The 13,391-nt window shown below is 46.4% G+C and overlaps 1 protein-coding gene across 1 annotated transcript in view; it reads left to right on the top strand.

Moving 5' to 3' along the window:
- The window catches only part of DNAH6 (dynein axonemal heavy chain 6), a 621,891-nt gene that overhangs the window by 103,319 nt on the left and 505,181 nt on the right, over nt 1–13,391 (top strand). The window contains exon 11 of the mRNA XM_069743176.1: nt 4,961–5,081. Within this exon, the coding sequence (XP_069599277.1) occupies nt 4,961–5,081 (121 nt within the window). The remainder of the gene's footprint in view (nt 1–4,960; nt 5,082–13,391) is intronic.

The raw sequence follows: 13,391 nt of genomic DNA, 5'->3' as shown, positions 1-13,391 counted from the left end.
ATCAGTAATTTATTATTTTTTCCCCCTCCCCTTATTTCCACCCACATGGACTCTACATTCTCATTAGATTCACCTATATTATCATGCAGTATGGGTTTTAAGGATGATTTTACATATAGACACACACCTCCCGCCCGCTTATCCGATTGGTCATTTCTGAACAGACTATAGCCCTACAAGTTAACAGCCCAGTCATGGCTCTCACCCATCCATGTCTCAGATATCCCCACCATGTCATAATTTTGCTCCAACAACATTAATTCTAATTCGTCCATTTTGTTGGCGAGGCTTCTTGCATTAGTATACATGCACTTTATGTATCTCTCTGTACCTCTATTCTTTCTTAAATTATTAATTGTTCTAACCCCAACCCCCATGCCACAGCCACCCCCAACTCCCCCCCGGTTAAATCCAGTACTCCCAGACTGGGAAAAGAAGAACAACAATACATGTTAGAAAAAGACATACAAAATTTTGAAATGCTATGAATAGGTAAATATAACAATGCTTCCCTTTATGGGAGGTGAGGTCGCTTGAACGTTACAAACAGAAACATATTGAAACATTTTACATAACATCCTAACTTACTATGAATAATTTCCTTTACCCAGCCGGGTATTCTACTAAGTGCAAATCTTTGAACAATAATTTAACTTTTCCTTTAAGGGCGTATAGGCTGAACCCACTAAAGGCTCACTATAAAACACTACAGTACAAATATAACATTCTCTTTACTTCTTCAGCTTCACATATGCAGGACCGCCTAGCTACTTGTCTGGGCCTACTGCATCTCTTCTAGGTTCACAGCAACCATCTCTCTATGGTTTTCAGGAGGACTCACTAACCCCTACGGGTTCACTTACTAGCTCTCTAGCTACACGTTATCTACTATGTAAACATTATTGCTATCTTACTACTTAAGGCAACATTATCAAAGTGCAACAAGTAAACATTCCCTTTAAGAAGAAAAATCAGTCTTCTCTGGGATAATGCCAACAATCAACAAGTCACTAATCAACTTTAAGACAAGAGAAACTTTCACGTCATCATCAGGAACAGTTTCTTCGCAAAGTCTTCCTTCCTTGTAAAACCAGTAGGGAGCACCTTTAAGAAGGTGCAAACTTTTTACAAAACCAGTTTGTGAATCATTCACCGTCCATGATTCGACAGTCTTTAGTAGAAAAATAGCAAAACTTGAAACAATAGGGATCCCGGGTCAACAAAAGGATCCCTTTAAAGAATTAACCCTAAACGGGTTTTAAGCAGCAATGAGCAGGAAACAGTTAACTATTTACATATTCGGGGTTTCGAGGTTTATTGCTATAGTAGGTTGCAAGACATCAATCGGTAGTGAACACTTCCTGGCCGGGGAAGGTCTGGATCCGTGCTCTCATCCGATGCTGTATTGACATCCTTGGGTTGTCTCTTAGGCACAATCAAGTCATTAGTGGTCTGGGTACGGACGTCAGTGTTAGTGGCAGACTCCGTAGGCAGGATGCTACATGCAGGGGTAGTCGTACTGGGCCCCGTGGGCTCGGGGACTTGAGGGGTACTGTCACTAGTTTCAGTCGTGACAGTAGATGGCGCTACCACAGGCTTACATTGTTTGACTCTTTTCGCATACCATCCTGTTAAGATCTGGTGGTTTAGGAACAACATGAGACAAGCTCTGAAGGAGGTGGTATCTGTACTGACCGCAAACCCTGAACCTAGCAGCGCAACTAAAAATAACCGTGGGGGGTACCTGACGCTCCCTAGACCCCTCGGCACAGCCTAAGATCTAACTTCCCCTAAAGATGGAAACAGGAAACCTATCTTGCCTCAGAGAAAATCCCCAAAGGAAAGATAGCCCCCCACAAATATTGACGGTGAGAGGAGGGGAAAATAACATACGCACAAATGAAATCAGATTTTAGCATAGGAGGCCAGTCTAGCTTGATAGATAGGACAGGAAAGGATACTGTGCGGTCAGTATTAAAACTCTACAAAAATCCACGCAGAGTTTACTAAAAATCTCCACACCTGACTAAAGGTGTGGAGGGTAAATCTGCTTCCCAGAGCTTCCAGCAAGACAGAATTGATTCATACAGATAACACTGGATAAACATAGAAAACACATAACGGATAAGTCCACAATCTGTGAACAGAAAAGAGCAAGCAAAAACTTAGCTTAGCTGAACTGGTCAGGATAACAGGGAAATCCAAAGAGATGTGAATCCAACCAGGAACCATTTACAAGTGGCACCAGCTGAAGGACAGAGCAGACATAAATAGCAGAGCAGAGACGATCAGTGGAAGCAGCTGAAGACAGCTAACTCCAAGGAGCAGCCACACCACTAGAAACCACAAGAGGGAGCCCAAGAGCAGAACTCACAAAAGTGCCACTTACAACCACCGGAGGGAGCCCAAGAGCGGAATTCACAACACCATCCCCTCTCACTCCAGTGGCAGGTGTAGGTCACATGGTCCCCTCTGGACAAGTTTCGGGTAGGCGGTACGCTGTGGGACTGGGCTTCCACATTACAGCTAGTAACAAAGACTTCAGTCGGCAGCCCTGGCTCCAGTATAAAGCCGCAACCCCTTCTCAGGTGAAAGGCTAGTACTATCCCTTGTTTTACTGCACTCTCAGGGCAGCAGTTGAAGAGGGGCGTTTGTACCCCTGATCGGGCAGTCTGTTCTGTTCGCCCCCGGCCTTCCCATTGTGAAACTAAGCATCCTTTTTTTCTGCTCTTTCTGGACCCGTCTGGTTGGATCCTTGGAGCATCCCATTCAAAGATCACCCCCTCGTGACTCACATCTAATGGTTTGGCCATAGACATCGACAGCGAGGGCAGTATCCCTTTCATGGCGTAAAGGGCTGCCACCACGAACTTGGCGGGGGAAGGTCGGTCATAGTCGGGAAGGGGAGCGGTCACTGGAGCAGGATCGGTCGGTGGGGCAGGGTCGTTTTTGATACCTGCATCTGATGTGGTTCCACTGATGGTGATCTGCTCCGCTGATGAGGACGCTGGAGTCGGCTGCGGCACGGACCACGGTTCTTCCAGTGCGACCTTCCTGCACCGCTCCGACTTCCACTTCTTCACCGCTGTCGGCTCTGCACCCGGGAGTGGACAGCTCGATGCCTCCTCCGGTGGCTCCAAGAAGTCCAGATCCTCCAGTGGTGGCAAGCCCTGGTTCGGCTCCGATGGGCTGCGGTGGTCCTGGGTCACTTCGTCGTCGTTCAGGTACCCGCTGGTCGTCATGTCTGCTCCTTGATCTGCGGTGGCACACACACGCTGCTCCTCCAATTTCTGGGGTTGGAGCTCCTGCATCCCTGAGCTCGTCATCCTGCAGCTGTAGTCGGAGAGGGCGGTCGCTACTTTTGGCGCCGCTTTCCCGATCTCTTCCCATGGCACGCCCTCCTTCTTCTCCTGCGCTCCTCGTGGCGCGGCAATGGCAGCAGTTTTGGCGGGAATCTTGGCGGCAAATAGCAATACACAGTCTTTGCAATAAATCACAGTTCAAGCACAATTCAATCACAGTTCCAAGGCACACATGACCTGATTCTTCAGGCTTAAGTACATCCTGTTCGCGACGCCAAGTTGGATCACCCCCAGACGCATGGCCGCGGGGTACTCAGTACCGGTCCTCTCTGTCTCGGTGCTGGGGTTGTCACGGTGGCTGGACCCGGTCCGTGACCCTGCTAAGGGGCGTCCAATGAAAGGGTGATGAAAGTTTGTCAAGGGTTCGTGACGCCACCTGTGGTATTCGGTCAGGGGGACCGACGCTGCTTAGGTGTCCGCTGGGGTGATGGAATGGCAGCTAGATGATATACCTTCCCACAGGTGAAGTATATCCCCAGGGCTTCCCAGTAGTGTAGGTGGCGATGATGTGAGGTGCAGTTAATAACGAGGACACAGGGTTGCAGTCTCTTTACCTTTTTACTGAAGACTTCGGGATCTGCAATCCAGAGCACTGCTCACAGGGCTGGCTGAGTCCGGCCGGTCCGAAGGCACATCCAGAGTTCCCTTTGCAGGTGGAAATCAGTGCCTACCAACTAGCGCCTGTGTGTTGTAGTCCTTCCCTGCTGAGCATTCGGGATAGTCCTCACAACTTTCGTATTCGTTTGTTCTCTCCGTCCCCCAAGTTTATCTGGCTAGGACGCACCCGTTTGACGGGAAGGCCTGGAGTTATTCTGGGACCCTAGAGACGCCCCTCTCCCACAATTTCCCCCTATGTCTGCTTAGGTGATGTAAGCTAGACAGCCAACCTATAATCAACTGTCCTGCCGCTGTTTGAAGTAATGCTTGAAGTCTGTTACTTCCTCGGCGTTCCGGCCACCGGCTACGCGCCTCAGTAGGATGTTGCCGATCTCAGGGCACGACTCCTACTGGTCTATCTCCTTTTGCTGTGATCTCGTTTATCACTTCTCCACAATATCCTTTGCTTCATGTCCTTCCTTAGGATGCCGCCGCAAGGTAGCGCAGGTGCGGCTCCGTAACTGTCTGTCCTTTCTGCTAGGTACCTGCCAGGAACCCACCCCTGACAGGTCCTCCCTGGAGCTCTCCCAGGCTGCGTTCTGTTCTAACTTCCTATCCAACCCCCAGTTTTACCAAAGTGTGAGGAGTGGCCTAATACATAGTGCCTTTTGCTCCCCCTGGTGGCCGGAGTGTGAAGTGTAATGTGTGACTGTGATACCTGGTCAGGTGAACTCCTTTAGTGCAATCAGACATAACATCACTTCCCTTAGTGGCAGAGTGACATTACTGCAACGACCAGGACTCTGGGGCGCTGCATAAGCACATTTAATACTGAAATATGACACATATTACATAAATTGTATTTTCAATGACCAATACCCTAAATGTTATAGCAGGTAACATCTGTACAGGTATTAATTTGGAAATGAAGTGTATCCCTTGTAGGTACAACATTCTTTTCTTTTAGGAAGAATTCCTTCCTACTTTTCTTTCTATTTTAGGAAGCCATCCAGTCTGCATTTAATACAGCCAATGTATATGCCGGGACATATGAGAAGTTTCGCTTGTTTTTCAAAGAAAATGAGAGTCTGGATTTAGAAGCTTTAAAAGAAGAAGATCATGGTAGGATATGTATTTGATATGCACTTAATTTTTTATCCTATAACAGCTTTTTAGAAAGAATATATCAGTTCAACCAACATTATACATTCTAATTGTAGAATTGTAAACCTGGCCATTCCTTAGGGTGCTTTCACATGGCATTCAGTGGCCCCGTCAGGGCTTACGGTGGTGTTAAAAATAATAGCAGTCCTATATGACTGACCAGATTAGTTATACAGACCAATACAAACAGAGGCGTAGCTAGAGCTTTTGCCGCCCGGGGCTGTTCCCGAGTTTGGCGCCCCCCCCCGGCTCAATACACACAAAGGTTATCAAAAATGGTTTTCCTGTTTTGTAGAACTTAAACTGGGCCTAATGGTGTCACCCCCACATGCCACACCTGTGACTTAATACCACCACACCATGACCAGGCCACATAGTGACCGAATAATACTACATACAAGGGACAAATACCACAACACCATTTCCAGACCACATATTACCACCACATAGTGACTGAATACTACAATACTGATCAGTAATAAAAAAAAGAACCACAATACTATCACCATAAGTGCCAGTATTCACAGGAGATCTGTACTTAGTATGCAGTGTCTGTGTAGAGGTAATACAGAGATCACTGGTGACATTATACACAGGACCTCTATATAGTATACAGTGTATAGTGTCAGTGTATAGGTAACACTGACTCACCAGTGACGTCTCTAGGTGAAGTCCTTCATCTTTCATCCAGCACAGACCGCCATCATTCCTTCCAGCCAGGACTCGTTTCTGCAGGAAATAACACAGTTATCTCGAGCTCCGCTTGCAGAACACATTACTTAATTTTTCACAACTTCTACATTACATCACATGAAGAAAAAAAGGTGATATAGTGTCACTCTGCACAGTAACAGGACCGCCCCCCCATTTAAAACAGTATACTCAAAAAATAAAATAAATACATCACTGCAGTAATAATATCCCTTAATTAGCCCCTATGGTAACACTATTCCCCACCCTGGCCCCGTTTATCTCATTCCTGGCTCCAGCCATATGTTCTCGCATCCTGCCCTCATGACTATCCATTCTACCCCATATGATCTCCCCATCCTGCCCCACCAGCCTCCATCGTATCCGTCCTGCCCCATGATCCAATCCTGCCCCGTGTCTCCAATCATGCCCCGTGTCTACATTCTGCCCATGCCTCAAGTCCTGCCCCCAGTGTGTCCAGCATATTACCCCCATGTTGTCCAGCAATCTGCCCCGGTGTGTCCAGCATATTACCCCCATGTTGTCCAGCAATCTGCCCCAGTGTGTCCAGTATATTACCCCCATGTTGTCCAGCAATCTGCCCCAGTGTGTCCAGCATATTACCCCCAGTGTGTCCAGCAATCTGCCCCAGTATGTCCAGCACTGCCCCCAGTGTGTCCAGAAGTCTGCCCCAGGGTCTCCAGCATTGCCTCAATGTGTCCAGAAATCTGCCCCAGGGTCTCCAGTATTGCCCCAGTGTGTCCAGCATTCTGCCCCATGGTCTCCAGTATTGCCCCAGTGTGTCCAGCAATCTGCCCCATGGTCTCCAGTATTGCCCCAGTATGTCCAGAAGTCTGCCCCAGGGTCTCCAGTATTGCCCCAGTGTGTCCAGCAATCTGCCCCATAGTCTCCTGTATTGCCCCAGTGTGTCCAGAAATCTGCCCCAGGGTCTCCAGTATTGCCCCAGTGTGTCCAGCAATCTGCCCCATAGTCTCCTGTATTGCCCCAGTGTGTCCAGCAATCTGCCCCATAGTCTCCTGTATTGCCCCAGTGTGTCCAGCAATCTGCCCCATAGTCTCCTGTATTGCCCCAGTGTGTCCAGAAATCTGCCCCAGGGTCTCCAGTATTGCCCCAGTGTGTCCAGCAATCTGCCCCATAGTCTCCTGTATTGCCCCAGTGTGTCCAGCAATCTGCCCCATGGTCTCCTGTATTGCCCCAGTGTGTCCAGCATTCTGCCCCATGGTCTCCTGTATTGCCCCAGTGTGTCCAGCATTCTGCCCCATGGTCTCCAGTATTGCCCCAGTGTGTCCAGCAATCTGCCCCATGGTCTCCAGTATTGCCCCAGTGTGTCCAGCAATCTGCCCCATGGTCTCCAGTATTGCCCCAGTGTGTCCAGCATTGCCCCCAGACAGTCAGACATAAAGAAAAAAAAAGTAAAATCCTCACCTCTCCCGTTCCTAGCGCAGGTCCGGTGCAGCCAGTCAGCGTCTCTCCGGCTCTGCGACGCTCAGGACAGAGAGGCAGAGCGGCGCGCACAGTAGTGACGTCATCGCGCCCTCTGCTCTGAGACGTCGCAGAGTCAGAGGATGCTGAAGCCGCAGGAACCAGGAGAGGTGAGTATTAGAGCGGGGGGCGGGGTCCGGGGGTGGGGGGAGCTGGCCCTGGTCGTGGCGGCGGACGGCGCCGCCCGAAGATTTAAAGGGGCGTCTTTTTTTTTTTTTCTTCTTCTTCTCTTGCAGCGCCGGCCGCCCCCCGCATTGTGCTGCCCGGGGCGGACCGCCCCCCCCCCACACCCCCCCACACCCCCCTTCCTACGCCACTGAATACAAACCAACAGACTCAGCATTCATGATCTGCATGTTTTTGAGTCTGTGTAGAGGTTGTGTTCAAAATAATAGCAGTGTGGAGTTCAATTAGTGAGGTCAATCATTCTTTGAAGAAACAGGTGTGAATTAGGTGGCCCTTATTTAAGGGTGAAGCCTGGACATGTTGTACATGCATTTCTCCTTGAAAGCCTGAGAACTATGGGTCATTTGAGACATTGTTCACAAGAACAGCGCACTTTGATTAAAAAGTTGATTAGAGAGGGTAAAACTAATAATGAAGTGCAGACAATGATAGGCTGTTCAGCTAAAATGATTTCCAATCCTATAAAATGGAAAGCCAAACCAGAGAGACATGAAAGAAAACTGAAGATTACCATCCGAATGGATGGAAGAATAGTCAGAATGGCAAAATCTCAGCCAATGATCAGCTCCAGGATGATCAAAGACAGTCTTAAGTCACCTGTGAGTACGGTGAGAGTTAGAAGACACCTGTGAGAAGCTAATCTCTTAGCAAGAAGTTACCGCAAAAGTCCCACTGTTAAAAAAAAGACATGTACTGAAGCGGATACAATTTGCCAAAGAACACATCAACTGGTCTAAAGAGAAATGGAGAAACATTTTGAGGACTGATGAATGTAAAATTGTCAAATGACCCCAAAACTCTGCATTCAAGCCACATTACATTCTGAAGACTGTGAAGCATAGTGGTGGTATAGGCATGTTTCTCTTACAATGTTGCTGGACCTATTTACCACATATGAGGGATCATGAACCAGTTTACATATATTAAAATACTTGAAGAGGTCATCTTGCCTTATGATGAAGAGGATAGGCCCTTGAAATGAATGTTCCAACAAGACACTAACCCTAAATTCACCAGTAAACAAGCATAATCTTGGTTCCAGTCCAAGTTATGGAGTGGCCAGCCCAATCCCCGAACCTTAAAACACTTCTGTGGTGACATTAAAAATGCCGTTTCTGAGGCAAAGCCAACAAGTGCCAAATAATTGTAGGATGTAGTCCAAGCATCCTGGGCTGGAATAACAGTTGACAGACGCCAGAAGTTGTTTGACTCTATGCACCATAGATGTGAAGCAGTTCTAAAAAAACTGTGAGTATAGAACTAAATATTATGTTAGTGATTCACAGGAGTCCCCCAAAAAGTACTTATTGTGAGTTTCTAAAGACAAATCAGACACTGCTATTTTATTTTAGAACAGCCCAATGTTCATTTTTTATTTTCTGTAAAGTAGTTAAAAACTATATAAATTTATCTTCCTGGTTTGAATTAGAAAAAAAGCGTGCAATGTTCCCAATGCATGAAAAAAAAAATTAGTATAAAGATTTCATCATTAACTCATGTTTTTGAACACACTGCTATTATTTTGTATGTCTGAACTCCGCAGCAAACGTGATTCGGGCGTATAAGCCAACAGGCTCATAGACTATAATGGTGCCGGTAGAGGGAACATGAGCTCTGACATGCATCATTTTCGGGCATATATGCCTACTGGAGATGTACACTCTGACATAGTCGACTGCGTTTACAATTATGTGCAATGACAGTGGTAAATATTACGGTACCTTTATATGACCCTTATTTGTGAACTTCGATTTACAAATATAATGGAATCTGATGATACTTTTTATTTAATGTACATGCACTATCTTTTATCATTAGTGCTTTTAATTCAGCTTGCATTTTTGCATACTTGCATTTTTGTGTTTTTCTTTTTTTTTAATGAGATTGTTGCCTTTTTCTCCAATAGACCCCTATTACTTTTTTCCTATCTGTTAGCAATTCGTGGTCACATGTACTGTGTTTTTCGTGGCGTCTTTTGCTGTCTTTTTGGCATTGCTAACTCAAGCCATTGCCTTTTATGACTAAGATGGGATAAGCTTGGGATATTAAAAAACGTCAAGGTGGGTTTGTAACCCCACGCTACTACCGATTCACTGCAGAGCCACTCATCTTAAGGGATTCTGCAAAGTAACAAGCATGACACTGGTGGTCAGCATATAGTGTAGGTCTGAGTACTGGAGGAACCACATGCAGCAGCCACTCAGAATAATTTGTGATTTCTGGGCATCCATGTATATAATTTAAGGGGTTACCACTCCTTAGGGTACAAGTCTGCAGTCATTCAATGTGCCTGTGGACTTGTGAATCCTCACAGTGCGCCCCCTGTGTGTTGTGAGGATTTTCGGATGTCAGGAACGGCGGGCACCTGTCCACAAGTATGGCTTTTCTTAATGCAAGTGTATTGAGCAGCGTTGGATTGCAAGTGTACTAAGCAATGCTGGAAACATCTAGTCAGAATGTGGCGGGAAGTATGCAAATTGTCACATGATGGCACAGAAAAATCCTCACAGTGCGCCGCGCAGTGTTACTTCAGACATGTACAAGTAGGCCGCACAACCCCTTTAACATAGAGTCCATAGAAAAAAAATTGAGCCTGGGGCACCGCTAATTGGGAAACCGCAGATGGAATACAAAAATTGATCCTGTAGGCTGTAAATTCAATTAGTATGTTATTAATAAAATGTTACTTAGAAATATAGAAATCAAGAAACAGGCATAAAATTAGGGGTATAAAGCCCATGCAATGCATTTAGCCCCGGCCTGTATCTTCATCAGTCAAAAAAAACCTAGCCATTAGTTGCAATATTTACCCTAAAATGACTGAAAGTGTGCCAAGTGCATTGACCCCTGACCTCGTGGAAAGTGTAGAACCTAGTCCTTGACTGGTTACTTTGATAACTAAATTCTCATTAAAGGGAATTTGTTAGCAGGCTGTATGCTGTTATTTCCATACTATCAGTGTTTTATCAGCAGCAGATTATCAGTGTTGTACTACTAGTTTGTGTACCTCCATGACCAACCCCACCCCCAGCACTGATTAGCAGCTCACTGTCAGTAGACAATGTACACAGAAATCTGTGGTCTGGGTGGGGAACGCTTACTCAATTCTGCCACATGCTAACACCTAAAAACTCAAATTGTATAACAACTGCTGCACCCTGTAAAGTAAATGCTACATCACTGGAATTAGGGTCTTAGTGGGGATTCTTATGGAAGAAGGTGTTTCAGGTATTCATCATTCAGTAAGATGAGCCTGTGTTTTGAAAAAAATGTTTGTGATATCAGTGTGGTCTATATTGTTAGTAGTTAGTGAGGTTTGCATTGTTTGGCGCTTTCAGCTTTGTTGGAGGCTTTAAACAATCTAATTGTGAGAATATTGAGACATTTTTTACATGCCCCTTGAATGAAGCTAGAGTAATAATTTTTCTCTTTAAACCTCTTAGCTAATGTTTCTTCTTGTGGGTTGTACATCTTAATGTCTAAGCAGTTTTTTCCTAAGGCTGGGTTCACATTACGTTATAAGCAGTCTGTTAAACGGGCTGCGTTACACCGCGGCCTAACGCGGTGTAACGCAGTCCATTAACGCTGCCATTAATCTCTATTTCGGGCACATCGCTAGCGATGTGTCGTCATTGAGTGACGGACCCTGGGACGCAAGCTGCAGCGTTTCTGGGTCCGTCACCGCTAGCGCAGATAGAGCATCTGCTAGCTCCATCTGCGCTAGCGCGATGGCATGTCGGCACTTGCGTTAACGCAGCCCGTTTAACGCACGTGTTGAACGGGCTGCTTTAACGCAATGTGAACCTAGCCTTACTCCCTTGAACTGTCCAAAAAAGAAGTTGATCAATCAGGAATTGTAATGTGTGCTGGTGCTGGTGATGTGCAAATAACAGTTCACATCAACACTTTTAAAGTGTGTGCTAGTACATAATTTTTGTTCTCTCTTGTGAAGTCTCCAGATCCAAAAACTTAATGGGCTTCTCTGAGAGTTGGTGTGTAAAGTGGTAGTTTATCAACTTATTAACCTCTGTTTCCGTACCCAGCCATACAAAGAATACAGTAGATCGCCAATTATTGCTAAATGAAAAAAAAATAATTGTGCTTTGCTGACCCTCCTGGGTCCAGCCTTGAGTCCCTGCTGTTTATCGCCTGCAGCGCTGATATCACCTCAAGAGCATTGCAGCCAACAAGTGAGCACAAATTTAACCCCTTTAAATGATTCATAAAAATGATGTGAGGCAGTGACCGGTGTCACATGTGAGGGTCGCTGTGTGTTACCCCCAGGATGCGCACAGAGGCGTATTGAGGCCATGGGAGTGCATTGCAGTCACAGGTGTAGCTGTGATTGAAATGCAGAATAAAAGTGAGTATAAGTCTTGGACAAGCTATTTGTCCAGGGCAGATTTTAGAAAACCTGCAGGGCTTTTATTTTTGAAACGGACTGCAGGATTGTAGTGGTGCAGTCTGTTTCCTTTCTGGCTAGATATTCCATGTGGCCGAAGGCCACAAGTTTCTTATAAAAACCCTGAATTAGGGTATGTTCACATTAGCGTTTTGTGGGGCTGCGTCGGGCGCAGCCGCGGCGACGCATGCGTCATGCGCCCCTATATTTAACATGGGGGTGCATGGACATGCGTTGTCTTGCGTTTTGTGACGCATGCGTCTTTTTTGGCGCAAGCGTCAGGGCGCAGAGGACGCAGCAAGTTGCATTTTTTGGCGTCCAAAATCATGCCAAAAAAGGACGCATGCATCACAAAACAATGTGTTTTGCATGCGTTTTTGTTTGCGTTGTGCGTTGCGTCGCCGATGCAGCCCCGCACAACGCAACTGTGAACGTAGCCTTAAAGGGTTTTGGTGTGTCAGTGTCAGTGTCAGTTTGGAGTTTGCAAGGTGCAGAGCGGAAGGCTCTGCAGAGCTCCACCTGGGTGAGGCAACACATGTAAGCGGAGCCAAACAGCCAAAGGAGTTGAAAGGCCTGGCACCCACAGCATACACGGTGGTGCAGTCACCCGTAGCATCCGGTCTCAGAGGTAGACTGACGTGTTTATTGGCTGCAATCTGGAAGATATGTTTCCCGGCTGCAATCCGGAAGATATTGTGTGCTGTGTACTTTTGTGAGTTGAGCATTAAAGAGACTTTTGTTTTGGAACTTTCCTGGGTCACTGCCTCATCACTGCACAGTGTGGATACCACTGCACTACAACTAATACCTGTTAAATTAGTGCCAATGCTTTCTGGGTGAGCACTAAACCACATTTACCATTGCCTTCCAGTTAGCGGTGTAGATTTCCCTTGCTTTGTTGTTGCAAGGATTAAAATGTTCTGTTTGTCCCCTAGATCTCTCTGTGCTGAGTTATCTCAGCTGTTTTCATTTTCTCCTCTCCTCTCTGGTATAAATACTCACCTCTTAAGGTACCATCACACTCAGCAACTTTGCAACGAGAACGACAAAGATCCGTGACGTTGCAGCATCCTGGATAGCGATCTCGTTGTGTTTGACATGCAGCAGCGATCTGGATCCCGCTGTGCCATCGCTGGTCGGAGCTAGAAGTCCAGAACTTTATTTCGTCGTCAGGTCGGCGTGTATTGTCATGTTTGACATCAAAAGCAACGATGCCAGCAACGTTTTACATGGAGCTAACAACCAGCGAGAACGATAAGTGAGTCGCCGTTACGTCACTGGATCGCTCCTGCATCGTTCTGGAGTTGCCGTGTTTGACGTCTCTACAGCGACCTAAACAGCGACGCTCCAGCGATCGGCTCGTTGTCTATATCGCTGCAGCGTCGCTGAGTGTGACGGTACCTTTAGCTTGAGTAGTTGCCAGTGATAGCTTGCTATACCTTGAAGTTGGTTTGGGAGCTGTGAACCGTAGAAAGAAAATTTGTTTA

This window comes from Ranitomeya imitator, chromosome 1 (genome assembly GCF_032444005.1).
Source record: "Ranitomeya imitator isolate aRanImi1 chromosome 1, aRanImi1.pri, whole genome shotgun sequence".
In the NCBI taxonomy this organism is placed as follows: domain Eukaryota; kingdom Metazoa; phylum Chordata; class Amphibia; order Anura; family Dendrobatidae; genus Ranitomeya; species Ranitomeya imitator.
Note: the sequence above shows the minus strand (reverse complement) of the source record. Positions and strands in the feature narration are given on the sequence as shown.